The sequence below is a fragment of the Pristiophorus japonicus genome, chromosome 11 (assembly GCF_044704955.1).
Source record: "Pristiophorus japonicus isolate sPriJap1 chromosome 11, sPriJap1.hap1, whole genome shotgun sequence".
Classification (NCBI taxonomy): Eukaryota; Metazoa; Chordata; class Chondrichthyes; family Pristiophoridae; genus Pristiophorus; species Pristiophorus japonicus.
Window position 1 is genome coordinate 179563945 of NC_091987.1, and position 17446 is coordinate 179581390.

General features: G+C 45.6%; 1 protein-coding gene across 4 annotated transcripts in view; it reads right to left on the bottom strand.

Moving 5' to 3' along the window:
* fez1 (fasciculation and elongation protein zeta 1 (zygin I)) overlaps nt 1–17446 on the bottom strand; it is a 125229-nt gene that overhangs the window by 46947 nt on the left and 60836 nt on the right. For all 4 annotated transcript variants that reach the window (XM_070894323.1, XM_070894325.1, XM_070894322.1 and 1 more), the window contains exon 2: nt 17028–17127. In XM_070894323.1, coding sequence (XP_070750424.1) covers nt 17028–17127 — 100 coding nt within the window. The remainder of the gene's footprint in view (nt 1–17027; nt 17128–17446) is intronic.

The following is a 17446-nucleotide window of genomic DNA, read 5'->3' on the forward strand; positions in this document are numbered from 1 at the left end:
GATGACTACTGCATACATTTTAAATCACAGATTACATAGAATTCCATAGAATGTACAGCACAGAAATGGGCCATTCGGCCCAGCCGGTCTATGTCGATGTTTATGCTCCATACAAGCCTCCTCCCACCCTACTTCATCTAACTAGTGGGAGGACAGAAGATTGGGAAGCTTTTAAAAGCCAGCAAAGAATGACTAAAAAAATGATTAAGAAAGGGAAGATAGACGATGAAAGTAAACTAGCACGAAATATAAAAACAGATATCAAGAGTTTCTACAGGTATATAAAAGGATAACATAGAAACATAGAAATTTACAGCGCAGAAGGCGGCCATTTAGAAACATAGAAACATAGAAAATAGGTGCAGGAGTAGACCATTTGGCCCTTCGAGCCTGCACCACCATTCAATAAGATCATGACTGATCATTCATCTCAGTACCCCTTTCCTGCTTTCTCTCCATACCCCTTGATCCCTTTAGCCATAAGGGCCATATCTAACTCCCTCTTGAATATATCCAATGAACTGTCATCAACAACTCTCTGCGGTAGGGAATTCCAAAGGTTAACAACTCTGAGTGAAGAAGTTTCTCCTCATCTCAGTCCTAAATAGCTTACCCCTTATCCTTAGACTGTGTCCTCTGGTTCTGGACTTCCCCAACATCGGGAACATTCTTCCTGCATCTAACCTGTCCAGTCCCGTCAGAATTTTATATGTTTCTATGAGGTCCCCTCTCATCCTTCTAAACTCCAGTGAATAAGGGCCCAGTCGATCCAGTCTCTCCTCATATTTCAGTCCAGCCATCCCGGGAATCAGTCTGGTGAACCTTTGCTGCACTCTCTCAATATCAAGAATGTCCTTCCTTCAAATTAGGAGACCAAAACTGAACACAATATTTCAGGTGAGGCCTCACCAAGGCCCTGTACAACTGCAGTAAGACCTCCCTGCTCCTATACTCAAAACCCCAAGCTATGAAGGCCAATACACCATTTGCCTTCTTCACCGCCTGCTGTACCTGCATGCCAACCTTCAATCACTGATGTACCATGACACCCAGGTCTCATTGCACCTCCCCTTTTCCTAATCTGCTGCCATTCAGATAATATTCTGCCTTCGTGTTTTTGCCCCCAAAGTGGATAACCTCACATTTATCCGCATTATACTGCATCTGCCATGCATTTGCCCACTCACCTAACCTGTCCAAGTCACCCTGCAGCCTCTTAGCGTCCTCCTCACAGCTCACACCGCCACCCAGTTTAGTGTCATCTGCAAACTTGGAATATTACATTCAATTCCTTCATCCAAATCATTAATGTATATTGTAATTAATGTACAGTGCAAGGAAGGTAGTGCAGGAGTCCCCTGTGATCATCCCCCTGCAAAACTGATACACTGCTTTGGGTACTGTTGAGGGGGATGACTCATCAGGGGAGGGCAGCAGCAGCCAAGTTCATGGCACCGTGGCTGACTCTGTTGCACAGGAGGGCAGGAAAAAGAGTGGGAGAGCGATAGTGATAGGGGATTCAATTGTAAGGGGAATAGATAGGCGTTTCTGCGGCCGCAACCGAGACTCCAGGATGGTATGTTGCCTCCCTGGTGCAAGGGTCAAGGATGTCTCGGAGCGGGTGCAGGACATTCTAAAAAGGGAGGGAGATCAGCCAGTTGTCGTGGTGCACATTGGTACCAACGACATAGGTAAAAAAAAGGGATAAGGTCCTACGAAACGAATTTAAGGAGCAAGGAGCTAAATTAAAAAGTAGGACCTCAAAAGTAGTAATCTCGGGATTGCTACCAGTGCCACGTGATAGTCAGAGTAGGAATCGCAGGATAGCGCAGATGAATACATGGCTTGAGCAGTGGTGCAGCAGGGAGGAATTCAAATTACTGGGGCATTGGAACCGGTTCTGGGGGAGGTGGGACCAGTACAAACCGGACGGTCTGCACCTGGGCAGGACCGGAACCAATGTCCTAGGGGGAGTGTTTGCTAGTGCTGTTGGGGAGGAGTTAAACTAATATGGCAGGGGGACGGGAATCAATGCAGGGAGACAGAGGGAAACAAAAAGGAGGCAAAAGCAAAAGACAAAAAGGAGATGAGGAAAAGTGGAGGGCAGAGAAACCCAAGGCAAAGAACAAAAAGGGCCATTGTACAGCAAAATTCTAAAAGGACAAAGGGTGTTAAAAAAACAAACCTGAAGGCTTTGTGTCTTAATGCAAGGAGTATCCGCAATAAGGTGGATGAATTAACTGTGCAAATAGATGTTAACAAATATGATGTGATTGGGATTACGGAGACGTGGCTCCAGGATGATCAGGGCTGGGAACTCAACATCCAGGGGTATTCAACATTCAGGAAAGATAGAATAAAAGGAAAAGGAGGTGGGGTAGCATTGCTGGTTAAGGAGGAAATTAAGGCAATAGTTCGGAAGGACATTAGCTTGGATGATGTGGAATCTATATGGGTAGAGCTGCAGAACACCAAAGGGCAAAAAACGTTAGTGGGAGTTGTGTACAGACCTCCAAACAGTAGTAGTGATGTTGGGGAAGGCATCAAACATGAAATTAGGGGTGCGTGCAATAAAGGTGCAGCAGTTATAATGGGTGACTTTAATATGCACATAGATTGGGCTAACCAAACTGGAAGCAATACGGTGGAGGAGGATTTCCTGGAGTGCATAAGGGATGGTTTTTTAGACCAATATGTCGAGGAACCAACTAGGGGGGAGGCCATCTTAGACTGGGTGTTGTGTAATGAGAGAGGATTAATTAGCAATCTCGGGAAGAGTGACCATAATATGGTGGAATTCTGCATTAGGATGGAGAATGAAACAGTTAATTCAGAGACCATGGTCCAGAACTTAAAGAAGGGTAACTTTGAAGGTATGAGATGTGAATTGGCTAGGATAGATTGGCGAAGGATACTGAAGGGGTTGACTATGGATGGGCAATGGCAGACATTTAGAGACCGCATGGATGAACTACAACAATTGTACATTCCTGTCTGGCGTAAAAATAAAAAAGGGAAGGTGGCTCTATCAAGGGAAATCAGGGACAGTATTAAAGCCAAGGAAGTGGCATACAAATTGGCCAGAAATAGCAGCGAACCCGGGGACTGGAAGAAATTTAGAACTCAGCAGAGGAGGACAAAGGGTTTGATTAGGGCAGGGAAAATGGAGTACGAGAAGAAACTTGCAGGGAACATTAAGACGGATTGCAGAAGTTTCTATAGATATGTAAAGAGAAAAAGGTTAGTAAAGACAAACGTAGGTCCCCTGCAGTCAGAATCAGGGGAAGTCATAACGGGGAACAAAGAAATGGCGGACCAATTGAACAAGTACTTTGGTTCGGTATTCACTAAGGAGGACACAAACAACCTTCCGGATATAAAAGGGGTCGGAGGGTCTAGTAAGGAGGAGGAACTGAGGGAAATCCTTATTAGTCGGGAAATTTTGTTGGGAAAATTGATGGGATTGAAGGCCGATAAATCCCCAGGGCCTGATGGACTGCATCCCAGAGTACTTAAGGAGGTGGCCTTGGAAATAGCGGATGCATTGACAGTCATTTTCCAACATTCCATTGACTCGGGATCAGTTCCTATGGAGTGGAGGGTAGCCAATGTAATCCCACTTTTTAAAAAAGGAGGGAGAGAGATAACAGGGAATTATAGACCGGTCAGTCTGACATCGGTAGTAGGTAAAATGATGGAATCAATTATTAAGGATGTCATAGCAGTGCATTTGGAAAGAGGTGATACGATAGGTCCAAGTCAGCATGGATTTGTGAAAGGGAAATCATGCTTGACAAATCTTCTGGAATTTTTTGAGGATGTTTCCAGTAGAGTGGACAAGGGAGAACCAGTTGATGTGGTATATTTGGACTTTCAGAAGGCTTTCGACAAGGTCCCACACAAGAGATTAATGTGCAAAGTTAAAGCACATGGGATTGGGGGTAGTGTGATGTCATGGATTGAGAACTGGTTGTCAGACAGGAAGCAAAGAGTAGGAGTAAATGGGGACTTTTCAGAATGGCAGGCAGTGACTGGTGGGGTACCGCAAGGTTCTGTGCTGGGGCCCCAGCTATTTACACTGTACATTAATGATTTAGACGAGGGGATTAAATGTAGTATCTCCAAATTTGCGGATGACACTAAGTTGGGTGGCAGTGTGAGCTGCGAGGAGGATGCTATGAGGCTGCAGAGCGACTTGGCTAGGTTAGGTGAGTGGGCAAATGCAGGGCAGATGAAGTATAATGTGGATAAATGTGAGGTTATCCACTTTGGTGGTAAAAACAGAGAGACAGACTATTATCTGAATGGTGACAGATTAGGAAAAGGGGAGGTGCAAAGAGACCTGGGTGTCATGGTACATCAGTCATTGAAGGTTGGCATGCAGGTACAGCAGGCGGTTAAGAAAGCAAATGGCATGTTGGCCTTCATAGCGAGGGGATTTGAGTACAGGGGCAGGGAGGTGTTGCTACAGTTGTACAGGGCCTTGGCGAGGCCACACCTGGAGTATTGTGTACAGTTTTGGTCTCCTAACCTGAGGAAGGACATTCTTGCTATTGAGGGAGTGCAGCGAAGGTTCACCAGACTGATTCCCGGGATGGCGGGACTGACCTATCAAGAAAGACTGGATCAACTGGGCTTGTATTCACTGGAGTTCAGAAGAATGAGAGGGGACCTCATAGAAACGTTTAAAATTCTGACGGGGTTAGACAGGTTAGATGCAGGAAGAATGTTCCCAATGTTGGGGAAGTCCAGAACCAGGGGACACAGTCTAAGGATAAGGGGTAAGCCATTTAGGACCGAGATGAGGAGGAATTTCTTCACCCAGAGAGTGGTGAACCTGTGGAATTCTCTACCACAGAAAGTTGTTGAGGCCAATTCACTAAATATATTCAAAAAGGAGTTAGATGAAGTCCTTACTACTCGGGGGATCAAGGGGTATGGCGATAAAGCAGGAATGGGGTACTGAGGTTGCATTTTCAGCCATGAACTCATTGAATGGTGGTGCAGGCTAGAAGGGCCGAATGGCCTACTCCTGCACCTATTTTCTATGTTTCTATGTTTCTATGTAAATAGCTGGGGTCCCAGCACTGAGCCCTGCGGCACCCTTTAGGATTTCCCTTTCATAAATCCATGCTGACTTGGACCGATCCTGTTATGTATATACTCTGTACAGCCACCAGATCTCATAATCCCTTGGGAGCACAGGTATTTAAGAGTGCTTCACAGGTTGGAGAGGCACTATAGAGACCTGCAATAAAAGACTACGGTCACACTTTACTTTGAGCTCACAGTGTTCAGTGTTCTTTCTCCATATGCTACAACGAGATACAGATAGCGAACCCAAAGATGCAGAGAACAGTGGGCATCCTGGAGAAATTCTCGGAGGGAGATGATTGGGAAACTTTTGTGGAGCGACTCGACCAATACTTCGTGGCCAACAATCTAGATGGGGAAGAGAGCGCTGCCAAACGTAGAGCGATCCTCCTCACCGTCTGTGGGGCACCAACGTATGACCTCATGAAGAATCTGCTCACTCCAGCGAAACCCACTGAGAAATCATGCAACGATTTGTGCACACTGGTCCAAGAGCATTTGAACCCGAAGGAAAGCTTTCTGATGGCGAGCTACCGGTTCTACTCTGACAAAAGGTCTGAAGGCCAGGAAGTGGCAAGTTATGTCGCCGAGCTAAGACGCCTTGCAGGACATTGTGAATTTGAAGGACATTTGGAGCACATGCTCAGAGACTTTTTCGTACTTGGCATTGGCCACGAAACCATACTTCGCAAACTTTTGACTGTAGAGACCCCAACCTTGAGTAAGGCCATAGCGATAGCCCTGGTGTTCATTGCCACCAGTGACAATACTAAGCAAATCTCTCAGCACACAAGTGCTGCTACAAGTACTGTGAACAAAGTAATGTTGTTTTCGAATCGTAACAGACAGGGCAGGTCACACATACCTGCAGCTGCATGTCCGCAGATGTCTCAGAGTCCACCATCAAGAGTGATGAACGCAAGGCCATTAACACCTTGTTGGCGCTGCGGGGGTGATCATCGTTTCCATTCATGCCGATTCAAAGGATACATTTGCAAGCGCTGTGGAACAATGGGACACCTCCAAAGAGTGTGCAGGCGAGCTGCTAGGCCTGATAAACCTGCAAACCACCACGTTGCAGAGGAGGACAGATCCACAGAGGATCACGATGAAACAGAACCTCTGATAGAGGAGGCAGAGGTATGTGGGGTGCACACATTCACCACGAATTGTCCCCCGATAATGCTGAAGGTTGAACTAAATGGACTCCCGGTGTCAATGGAGCTGGACACAGGCGTGACCCAGTCCATCATGGGCAAAAAGACTTTCGAAAGGTTGTGGTGCAACAAGGCCTCAAGGCCAGTCTTAACTCCAATTCACACGAAATTAAGAACTTACACGAAAGAACTGATTCCTGTAATCGGCAGTGCTACGGTAACGGTCTCCTACGATGGAGTGGTGCACAAGCTACCACTCTGGGTGGTACCGGGCGATGGTCCCACGCTGCTCGGCAGGAGCTGGCTGGGAAAGATACGCTGGAACTGGGACGACATCCGAGCGCTATCGCCCGCTGACAACACTTCGTGTGCCCAGGTCTTAAACGAATTTCTTTCGCTGTTCAAACCAGGCATCGGGAAATTCCAAGGAGCAAAAGTGCAGATCCACCTAATTCCGGGGGCGCGACCCATCCATCACAAGGCGAGAGCAGTACCGTACATGATGAGATAAAGGGTAGAAATCGAGCTCGACCGGCTACAAAGGGAGGGCATCATCTCACCGATTGAATTCAGCGAGTGGGCCAGTCCTATTGTCCCAGTCCTCAAGGGAGATGGCACGTCAGAATCTGTGGCGATTACAAAGTAACTATTAATCGTTTCTCCCCGCAGGACCAATACCCACTTCCAAAAGCCGCTGGCGGGAGGAAAGACGTTCACGAAGCTGGATCTGACTTCAGCCTACATGATGCAGGAACTGGAGGAATCATCGAAGGCCCTCACCTGCATCAACATGCACAAAGGTCTCTTTGTTTATAACAGATGCCCGTTTGGAATCCGATCAGCTGCAGCGATATTCCAGAGAAACATGGAAAGTTTACTGAAGTCGGTCCCGCACGACATCTTGGTCATAGGTCAGAATGTCCTGCACCCGCTCCCAAGACATCCTTGACCCTTGCACCAGGGAGGCAACATACCATCCTGGCGTCTCAGTTGCGGCCGCAGAAAGCGGGGGGGGGGGGGAGAATTTAACACAATCACAAAGGAGATGGTACTCAGTAAGATAATGGGACTAAAGGCGGATAAATCTCCTGGACCTAATGGCTTGCATCCTAGGATCTTAAGAGAAGTAGCAGCAGGGATAGTGGATGCATTGGTTGTAATTTATTAAAATTCCCTGGATTCTGGGGAGGTCCCAGCAGATTGGAAAACTGCAAATGTAACGCCCCTATTTAAAAAAGGAGGCAGACAAAAAGCAGGGCACTACAGACCAGTTAGCCTAACATCTGTGGTTGGGAAAATGTTGGAGTCCATTATTAAAAAAGCAGTAGCAGGACAGTTGGAAAAGCATAATTCAGTCAGGCAGCGTCAGCAGAGATTTATGAAGAGGAAGTCATGTTTGACAAATTTGCTGGAATTCTTTGAGGATGCAATGACCAGAGTGGATAAAGGAGAATCAGTGAATGTGGTGTATTTGGCTAACTAACAGAAAACAGAGAGTCAGGATAAATGGTTCATTCTCGGGTTGGCAATCAGTAATTAGTGGGGTGCCGGGACCCCAACTATTTACAATCTATATTAACGACTTGGATGAAGGGACTGAGTGTAACGTAGCCAAGTTTGCTGATGATACAGAGGAGAGGAAAAGCAATGTGTGAGGAGGACACAAAAAACCTGCAAAAGGACAGAGACAGGCTAAGTGAGTGGGCAAAAATTCGGCAGATGGAGTATAATGTTGGAAAGTGTGAGGTTATATACTTTGGCAGAAAAAAATTGAAGAGCAAGTTATTATTTAAATAGAGAAAAATTGCAAAGTGCTGCAGTATAGCAGGACCTGGGGGTACTTGTGCATGAAACACAAAAGGTTAGTATGCAGGTACAGCCAGTGATCAGAAAGGCCAATGGAATCTTGACCTTTATTGCAAAGGTATGGAGTATAAAAGCAGAGAAGTCTTGCTACAGTTATACAGGGTATTGGTGAGGCCACACCTAGAATACTGCGTACAATTTTGGTTTCCATATTTAAGAAAGGATATACTTGCTTTGGAGGCAGTTCAGAGAAGGTTCACTAGGTTGATTCTGGAGATGAAGGAGTTGACTTATGAGGAAAGGTTGAGTAGGTTGGGCCTATACTCAGTGGAATTCAGAGGAATGAGAGGTGATCTTATTGAAAAGTTTAAGATTATGAGGGGGCTTGACAAGGTGGATGCAGAAAGGATGTTTCCACTGATAGGGGAGACTAGAACTAGGAGACATAATTTTAGAATAAGGGGCCGCCCATTTAAAACTGAGATGATGAAAAATTTCCTCTCAGAGGGTTGTAAATCTGTGGAATTTGTTGCCTCAGAGAGCTGTGGAAGCTGGGGCATTGAATAGATTTAAGATAGAGATGGACAGTTTCTTAAACGATAAGGGGATAAGGGGTTATGGAGAGTTGGCAGGGAAGTGGAGCTGAGTCCATGATCGGATCAGCTATTAGAAACATAGAAAATAGGTGCAGGAGTAGGCCATTCGGCCCTTCGAGCCTGCACCACCATTAAATGACGGAGCAGACTCAAGGGGCCATATGGCCTTCTCCTGCTCCTATTTCTTATGTTCTTATAACACTATCAGCATGTCCTTTTATTCCTTTCTCCCTCACGCTTATATCTAGCTTCCCCTTAAATACATCTATGCTATCCCCCTCAACTACTCCTTGTGGTAGCAAGTTCCACATTCTCACCACTCTTTGAGTAAAGAAGTTTCTCCTGAATTATAATTTCTGTTATTTAAGACCAGGAACAAGTGGCCTTTAATTTTTAATTAAAAAGGCATTAAAATAAAAATGCTGCGGATAAATTAATGCACGAGGTTTGAACACAACATTGCTGTGGTTTGTTCCATTCTATATCTGCATCACATTGACCTGTGAGCGGAGGCTCTGTGTTGATTGGTTACGGGATGGATCTGCTGACATGCTGTCGAGAAAAACAGTTCAACATTTTAAATTCCTTGAAAATATTAAACTCTGTGTGTTCTCAGGGGCCGCCCCCGTCAAACGGAATTCAAACGTATCTCCTATTACAGTGAAATATTGACTTGCTTTTGACCTAGTGACACTGCCTTGTTTCCAGGGATAGACTTTCACATCAGGCACTTTCCAATGCAAAATTTAGTTTTTTAATATGTATTGATATTTCACTGTTGTAAAGGCTCTAGTGTAGGAACCCAGGCAGAACTGTCCCATGAGTAATATTGTGTGTACAGGAGTGTTATATTGGTAACATGCAAGTTATCCATCTACATATATAATTCTATAAATATTTATCTCTAACCTATAAAACAATTTCTTGTATCTGTTATAAACGTGCTTCCTCAATGGTTAATTGTGTCTATAGTCTGTTTTACTGCTTTCTAAATGGTTCTTTTCGATATTCCTAGCAATTCACTGCAAAAAACATTTCACTGATATTCAACCACTTACTCATCCGTCCCATGATATGTCCCTAAGAATAAACTGATAATGCATAAAAAATAAATCGTAAGCTTACCAAAAACATATCCATCTCATTTTACAATCACATAACAACTTCTCTCCTCCCCACAGCCTTGGGCCTCATCAGCAGCACTGTACCGAGAAACATACTCCATGTTACTCCATAATATGTGCCGGGCTGTTAGACCCAGTAACATGCAGGGTAAAATCATCTCATGCAGTATTTCTATACAAACAATTAAATTGGGAAAATGCTTCCATTAAATAGGTAGGCAACAGAATTCAGTCAAGCACATTACATGTTAACAGTGAATGTTGTGCACTGTGTCATTTCTTCCCAACAGTGTCTTACCTTATGATTTACATCCCAGTAACACTAAATGCATGCAAGAGAATCATTTCTAGTAACATATAGCGAATTATCATATATCTATAAGAGTGCTATACCCACAATACACTGTGTATTATCATTTATTTCACAGTTGTAAGGCACTGCATATTATTGAATATAGCTCTCAGTTACTTACTTTATATAAGCGTTATACTGAGTAACATTAGCAGAGATTATAATATAAAACACTGCCTGATTTAATTATCTTGCTACAAAAGTATGTGAAATGTTGATGTTTGTTCTACATTCAATATAAAGAGGAGGCTTCACTGGGAAATCGATCAGAGAATACACTGCCACTCAGCTAATGTGAGGCAGAGATTGCTGTTTTGGGGATTTCTTTTGGTCTAAAAACACACTTGGAAACCCATCACATGCTTAAGAATTCGGAAGCGGTCTGCTGCTATTGGGATCAGTTACTGAGTGCGGGCAATACTGTAATGTGCGTCAGTGAGAAAAGGCCTCAGCCTCAGATTATATCTCACTTCAGTGTGGGGTCAGCTCTCTGGTGCTGTGGAGATTGTTTCGATTAAATGTCCGGTGCTTCCTCTTCAGCACCGAGCAGAGTGCTAATTAACGCTGGAGGAGAGAGCTTCTGGGTCATGGAAACTGAGAGAGTCTCAGCGCAGTATCGTGTGCAAGACCTGATCAATCTCAGCAACTTCTTTGAGGTGTACAATTCCCTGGGTCTGAGAGACCGCACTCGAAAAATGGGCCAGGGGCAAACTAAGTGCCCTCTCTCAACTACAGAAACAAAATAGCTCGTTACCAATGTTCCCTCTAACTATTTTTTTCCCACGCGCGGTCCAATTAACTGGCTGCACGGCCCATTTAAAAGTTCCGTGCTTGCCACAGTTTGTTCAACATAAAAGTCGACGCGCGTCCTGCGCGGGACCTCCAGACCACTGCGTGGCCACACAGCTTCACGGGAACATTGCTCATCAGCCTGTTCATCTGTCTATTTATACAGTGCAGGGGTTACAGATGGTGCAAACTCATCGTGGGAGTTACCTGCTGTATTAATACTTCTTCTTAGGCAGTCCCCCAGAGTCGAGGATGACTTGCTTCCACACTAAAATGAGTTCTAAGGTGACTGATGAGACTAATGCAGAATCTACAGTCTCTGTCACAGGTGGGGCAGACGGTGGTTGGAGGGGTGGGTGGTTGGGGTGTTTGATTTATCGTACGCTCCTTCCGCTGTTTGTGCTTGGCTTCCGCGTGCTCCCGGCGAAGAGACTCGGTGTTCGGCATCTTCTCGGATGCTTCTCCTCCACTTTGAGCAGTCTTGGGCCAGGGATTCCCAAGAGTCGGTGGGTTGTTACATTTTTTCAAGGAGGCTTTGAGAGTGTCCTTGAAGCATTTTCTCTGCTTTCCTGGGACTCGCCTGCCATGATGTAGCTCGGAGTAAAGTGCTTGTATCAGGCATGCGGACAATGTGGCCCGTCCATCGGAGCTGATCGAGTGTATTAATCCACCTTGTGTGGAACTTACAAACTGTTTATATCCAGTGTATGGAGGTTATAAGCCACAGTTACAACACTTATATAGAGACTACAGACCCTAATGAAACCCTTCATGTCAGGAGGTAGAAACCACACAGTACATTTTTGTTATTAGGTCTCATTTGCATAATTTATTCATGTGCTGAGGAACAGTCTATTTTAACATTTCTCAGCTCCGGGCACAATCTCTACCGTCTTGGTTTCTTGACACTTTAAATATAGATCAGCCACTTGGATCAGCTGAAGTGTGAGGTGTCTCACTGATGCTGGTGGTTAGCAGGAAGCAGAACATTGAAAGAAAAGAAAGATTTGGATTTCGGAGACCGGCTGTCTCACAGTATTTTACAGCCGATGGGGTACTTTTGGAGTGTAGTCATTGTTGTAATGTGGGAAACGCGCCAGCCAATTTGCACACAGCAAGCTCCCACAAACAGCACTGTGATAATGACCAGGTAATCTGTTTTTGTTATGTTGATTGAGGGATAAATAGTGGCCAGGACACCGGGGATAACTCCCTTGCTCTTCATCAAATAGTGCCATGGGATCTTTTATTTCCACTTGAGCAGACAGGGCCTCGGTTTAACGTCTCATCCAAAAGACAGCACCTCCGACAGTGCAGCACACCATTGCAGTTTCAGCCTAGATTTTGTGTGCTCAGTTCCCTGGAGTGGAACTTGAACCCACAATCTTCTGACTCAAGGTCACATGTACTACCCACTGAGCCACAGCTGACATTAGTATAGAAAGCATTCAATTCTAATCCTGCAATGATTTGGTTGGGGAGTTAGATATTTAATCCAGTTCTGCAGCTGGTTACTAAAACACAGAGCAACACCACTCCCCCAATTGGCTAAATTATAACTTCACTGCCCACAACGACTGGGGGCAAGTTTAACTTCTGCTGGTGGAGCAAAATAGATGCTAGCGGGATCGACAACGGAAAGGTAAATCAGATGGGGTGTATAATGGCGGAGCTTTTTGACTGTGAGGTGGAGCATGGCGGCGAGCAAGATTGAGAAGAGCATTGGGGCGATGACGCAGCCCTGTTTGACCCTGGTTCGGACTTGAATTGGGTCTGTGATGGATCCGTTGGTAAGGATCACGGCCTGCATGTCGTCGTGGAGCAGGCAGAGGATGGTGACGAACTTTTGGGGGCATCCGAAATGGTGGAGGACGCTCCATAGACCTTCGCGATTGACAGTGTCAAAGGCCTTTGTAAGGTTGAAGAAGGCCATGTAAGGGCTGGCGCTGTTCCCTGCATTTTTCTTGTAGCTGTTGCGTTGCAAAAATCATGTCCATTGTGCCCCGTAGTGGACGAAATCCGCACTGTGACTCTGGGAGGAGTTCCTCGGCCACAGGGAGAAGACGGTTGAGGAGGACTCTAGCGACAACTTTCCCAGTGGCTGATAGCTGGGAGATTCCTCTGTAGTTGCCGCAGTCAGACTTGTCGCCTTTTTTAAAGATGGTCATGATTACTGCACCTCTGAGATCCCCCGGCATGCTCTCCTCCCTCCAGATGATAGAGATGAGGTCATGTATTCATGCGCAGACAGCGGAAAGAGCATGCGGCGAACCAGTCCCACCCACCCCTTCCCTCAACGACTATCTGTCCCACCTGTGACAGAGTCTGTGGCTCTCGTATTGGACTGGTCAGCCACCAAAGAACTCACTTCAGGAGTGGAAGCAAGTCTTCCTCGATTCCGAGGGACTGCCTATGATGATGATAATGGCACCTGATTCGATATCGCCCGTTTTACGTCAGCCCTGAAAATTAAAGTGACCCCCAGTGAGTCTAGCAAGGTGCCAGGATTGAATGCCATTCTGAGCTGTTTGTTACTTGATCTGAGCTGAGGAGGCAACAGGGGCTGTACAAACAGACTATCTGGCCATAATCACATTGCTATTTGTGGAGCTTGCTGTGCATAACCTGACTGCTGCGTTTCCCAACAATACAACAGTGACTACACTTCAAAAGTACTTCAACCCCTGTAAAGCGCTTTGGGATATCCTGAGGTCGTGAAAGACGCTATATAAATGCAAGTCTTTCTTTATATAAGCAGCCTTGTCACTCCTGAGCTAGCAAGGTGTTATGTCTCAAATAAAGCAATGTGACTGAGTACTGTAGACTTGAATAAGTGTGACCTTAGTCTCTTTATTCTGACTCCAGAGTGCCAGCACAGCATGGAAGGCCTACTTATATACAGTGCTCCCAAGGGATGCTGGGATCCCTTGGGACTCCAACAGATGCGCTCTCTGGTGGTGGGAGAATGCTGGTTAGAAGGTGTTGCATATATAACACAAGGGGCAAAAATTTTCTGCTCCTACTCCTGCATATGGGTATTGATTAAGGAAAGGATTTTGTTCAGGTGTGTATTCCACCCTTGCCCCCCACCTCCTGATAAAGATTCAGAGTTAAGACTCACACATAAAAGGTGTCCATCGGCCATATCCAAGTTGTGAATCAGCCCTCCTTCAGGACCGCAGGAAAGAGGCGGGAAAACTATTCTGGGCCTGCTCAGAATTTAATTTCCGTTGACAAAAATTTCAAGATGATCTAGTGAGGTGAAAACTGCTTCAATAAAATCATGGATGACATTGCAGTACCTGTTGATAATTTTTTTTTAAATTAATCTTTAGAGCCTGGAAATTCAGGGGTAAATAGCCTGGATTTTCCTCCAATGTCCCACCCCAGATCAGCCAGGGTAGCGATGGAAACAGTGAGAAAATGGGGCTTACCTCCACCTCCCCACCCTCACTTTAACTTTCCTCCCCCTTTGCCTGCTGGGAAGGCCGCTAGAGGTCCCCTTACTCCCTCCCCACTGCAGGTAAATGCCCGTTTTCCCTTACTGGCACTTGCTGTTCTCCACTTGATCCAGGGGAAGAGTGGTGCTAGGCCCTTGGGTATTGGAGGTGGCTGGGTGGAGGGAGATGGCCTAAGAGCAGCCACCTCTCCCTCCGTAACAGCCCCAAATCCATACCTGCTGAAGGCCACGGTTCGGACAGAGGCCGCCAGTATGGAAGTTGCTGTAATCACTGGGGTGCTTCTGCTCCTTAAAGGTCCGTCCCATCGTTGCTGGTGCTGCAGTAAGTGCCATGCTGCAGGGCAGTCTCGCCTCCCTGGCCCAGCAGCAGCGGATTCCCTCTTGAAGACGAGGATCTTAACCTGTAAGGCTAATGAGCGTTGTCCTGGAAGCATTAAAACCAGTTGTAGTGCCCTTACATTCATAATAACATCAGAAATAGGAGCAGGAGTCGGCCATTTGGCCCCTTGAGCCTGCTCCACCATTCAATAAGATCATGGCTGATCTGATCTTGGCCTCAACATCACTTTCCTGCCTGCTACCCATAACCCTTGACTCCTTTATAGTTCAAGAATCTGTCTATCTCCACCTTAAATATATTCAATGACCCAGCCTCCACAGCTCTCTGGGGTAGAGAATTCCAATGATTCACGACCCTCAGAGAAGAAATTCTTCCTCATTTCCATTTTAAATGTGCCACCCCTTATTCGGAAACTTTGCCCCCTAGTTCTAGATTCCCCCCATGAGGGGAAACATCCAATCTGCAAGACCCCTCAGAATCTTATACGTTTCAAGATCATCTCTCATTCTTCTAAACTCCAATAAATATGGGCTCAACCTGCTCAACCTTTCTTCATAAGACAACTCCTTCATTTCAGGAATCAAATAGTGAACCTTCTCTGAACTGCCTCCAAAACAAGTATATCCCTCCTTAAATAAGGAGGCTAAAACTGTACGCAGTACTCCAGGTATGGTTTCCGTTGTAGCAAGTTTTCCCTACTTTTATACTCCATCCCCCTTGCAATAAAGGCCAACTTTCCATTTGCCTTCCTAGTTAGTTGCTGTACCTACATGCTAACTTTTTGTGTTTCATGTACAAGAGCCCACAGATCCCTCTGTACTGCAGCACTTTGTAATCTCTCTCCATTTAAATAATAATTTGCTTTTTTATTTTTCCTATCAAAGTGGATAACCTCACATTTTCCCACATTCTATTCCATCTGCCAAATTTTTGCCCACTCACTTAGACTATCGACAGGTGTATATCCCTTTGTAGATTCTTTGTGCCCTCCTCACAATTTGCTTTCCCACCTATCTTTGCATCATCAGCAAATCTGGCTACATTACATTCGGTCCCTTCATCCAAGTCATTAATGTAGATTGTGAATAGTTCATGCTGGGCCGAGACCAGCTAATTAAGTCCAACCTGAAACTAAAGCTGGGACCTTCTGAACTGTGTGGCTTGGTGCCTCATTTCATAATGCCTTTCCCCACTAGGCAATCAGGGGAATTTGAGCAACAGGTCCAAGCATAAAATACAAGACTTAAAGGCACCAGTGAGCATAGAAGCAGCTCTAATTATAATTTTGAGGATCCATTGTTGATTAAAATGAACATAAATAACCTGCATTTATATAGCGCATTTCACAAGCGCAGAATGTCACAAAGTGCTTTCCTGCCAATGAAGTATTTTTGAAAAGTAGCCTGTGTTGTAATGTAGGAAACACAGCAGCCATTTTGTGCACAGCAAGCTCCCACAAACAGCAATGAAATAAATAGCCAGGTTGTCTGTTGTTCTTTGGTGTTGGTTGAGGATTAAATATTGGTCAGGACACTGGGGAGAACGCCCCTGCTCTTCTATGAATAGTATTGTGGGATCTTTTACATCCACCGGAGAGGGCAGAGGGTGCCTCAGTACATCATCTCATCTGAAGGACAGTACCTCCGCGCGTGCAGCACTCCCTCAGCACTGCACTGAAGTGCTCAGGGCTCTGCTGCGGGGCTTGAACCCATGACCATCTGTGTTTAGAGTCAGGACTTATGTACTGATTCACACGAGATACATGCTGAAGTCAAGGTCACTCAGGACCTGCACCTTTAATTCCAGCTCTCCAGAGCTGCACTTGTCTGAGACCTCTCTTTATATACCTCAGTGGGACAGGTATGGAGTGTCTCCTACAAGTGCACCCCTGGTGGTAAGGTATGCTTATTGTTACAGGTCATATCCAGTTACAGTCATGTATAGCATGGTAAGATACAGTTATATACAATAATGTGAAATACATGACAATCTGACTCAGAAGCGAGAGTCTACCAATGAGCTGCGGCTACGTTCCTTTAAACGTTAAATAGTGGCTCCTGATCACTGCACGAGCAAGCCGATCCAGGGGCTATCATTGTGCATGGATTATCCTTCATCAAAGATCTCTTTGAAAGAAGAGCAGCTAGGAAAGGATATGGAACATAAAATAAGCCCAGTTCTAGGCTAGACAGAAAGAGCCTTGATTCAAATAGCATGAATTGAATTCCATTTTTTTTTCCTGAAACTTCCTCCCACCCCAAACGTTATCGAGCATGTAAATGTTGCCTCAGCCGCGGCTTTAATGTTACCTCCATGTTGGAGAGATTCATGTTGAGCTCCTGCAGCCGCGCTGTCCTCCAGTCCTCAGCTGTGGTCGTGATGTAGTTGTCAGTCAGAGCATCCCAGATCCTGCAATAAGAAAAGCCATTGTTAGTCGTCAGCTGCACGCTGCCCCTCGCTACGGCCCAGCCTCATGCTTGGAGTACAAGTGCCCTTTGTGATTGTACATTAGAGCTGCATCTGGGGGACAAGCTTCCATGGCAAACAATCAGCACCTTTAGTCTCCTTAACCCCTTGACTGACAGAAACATGTCTGTGCCTTGCCAGTGTCGATCCAAAGGTGTTATGGGACACACATCTTAGGTACAGTCGTAGGGAAAGATTAGGTATTAATAGCTCAGACAACATAGGCAGTTATCCAGCCTTACCTCCCCATGTCTCCCAGTAC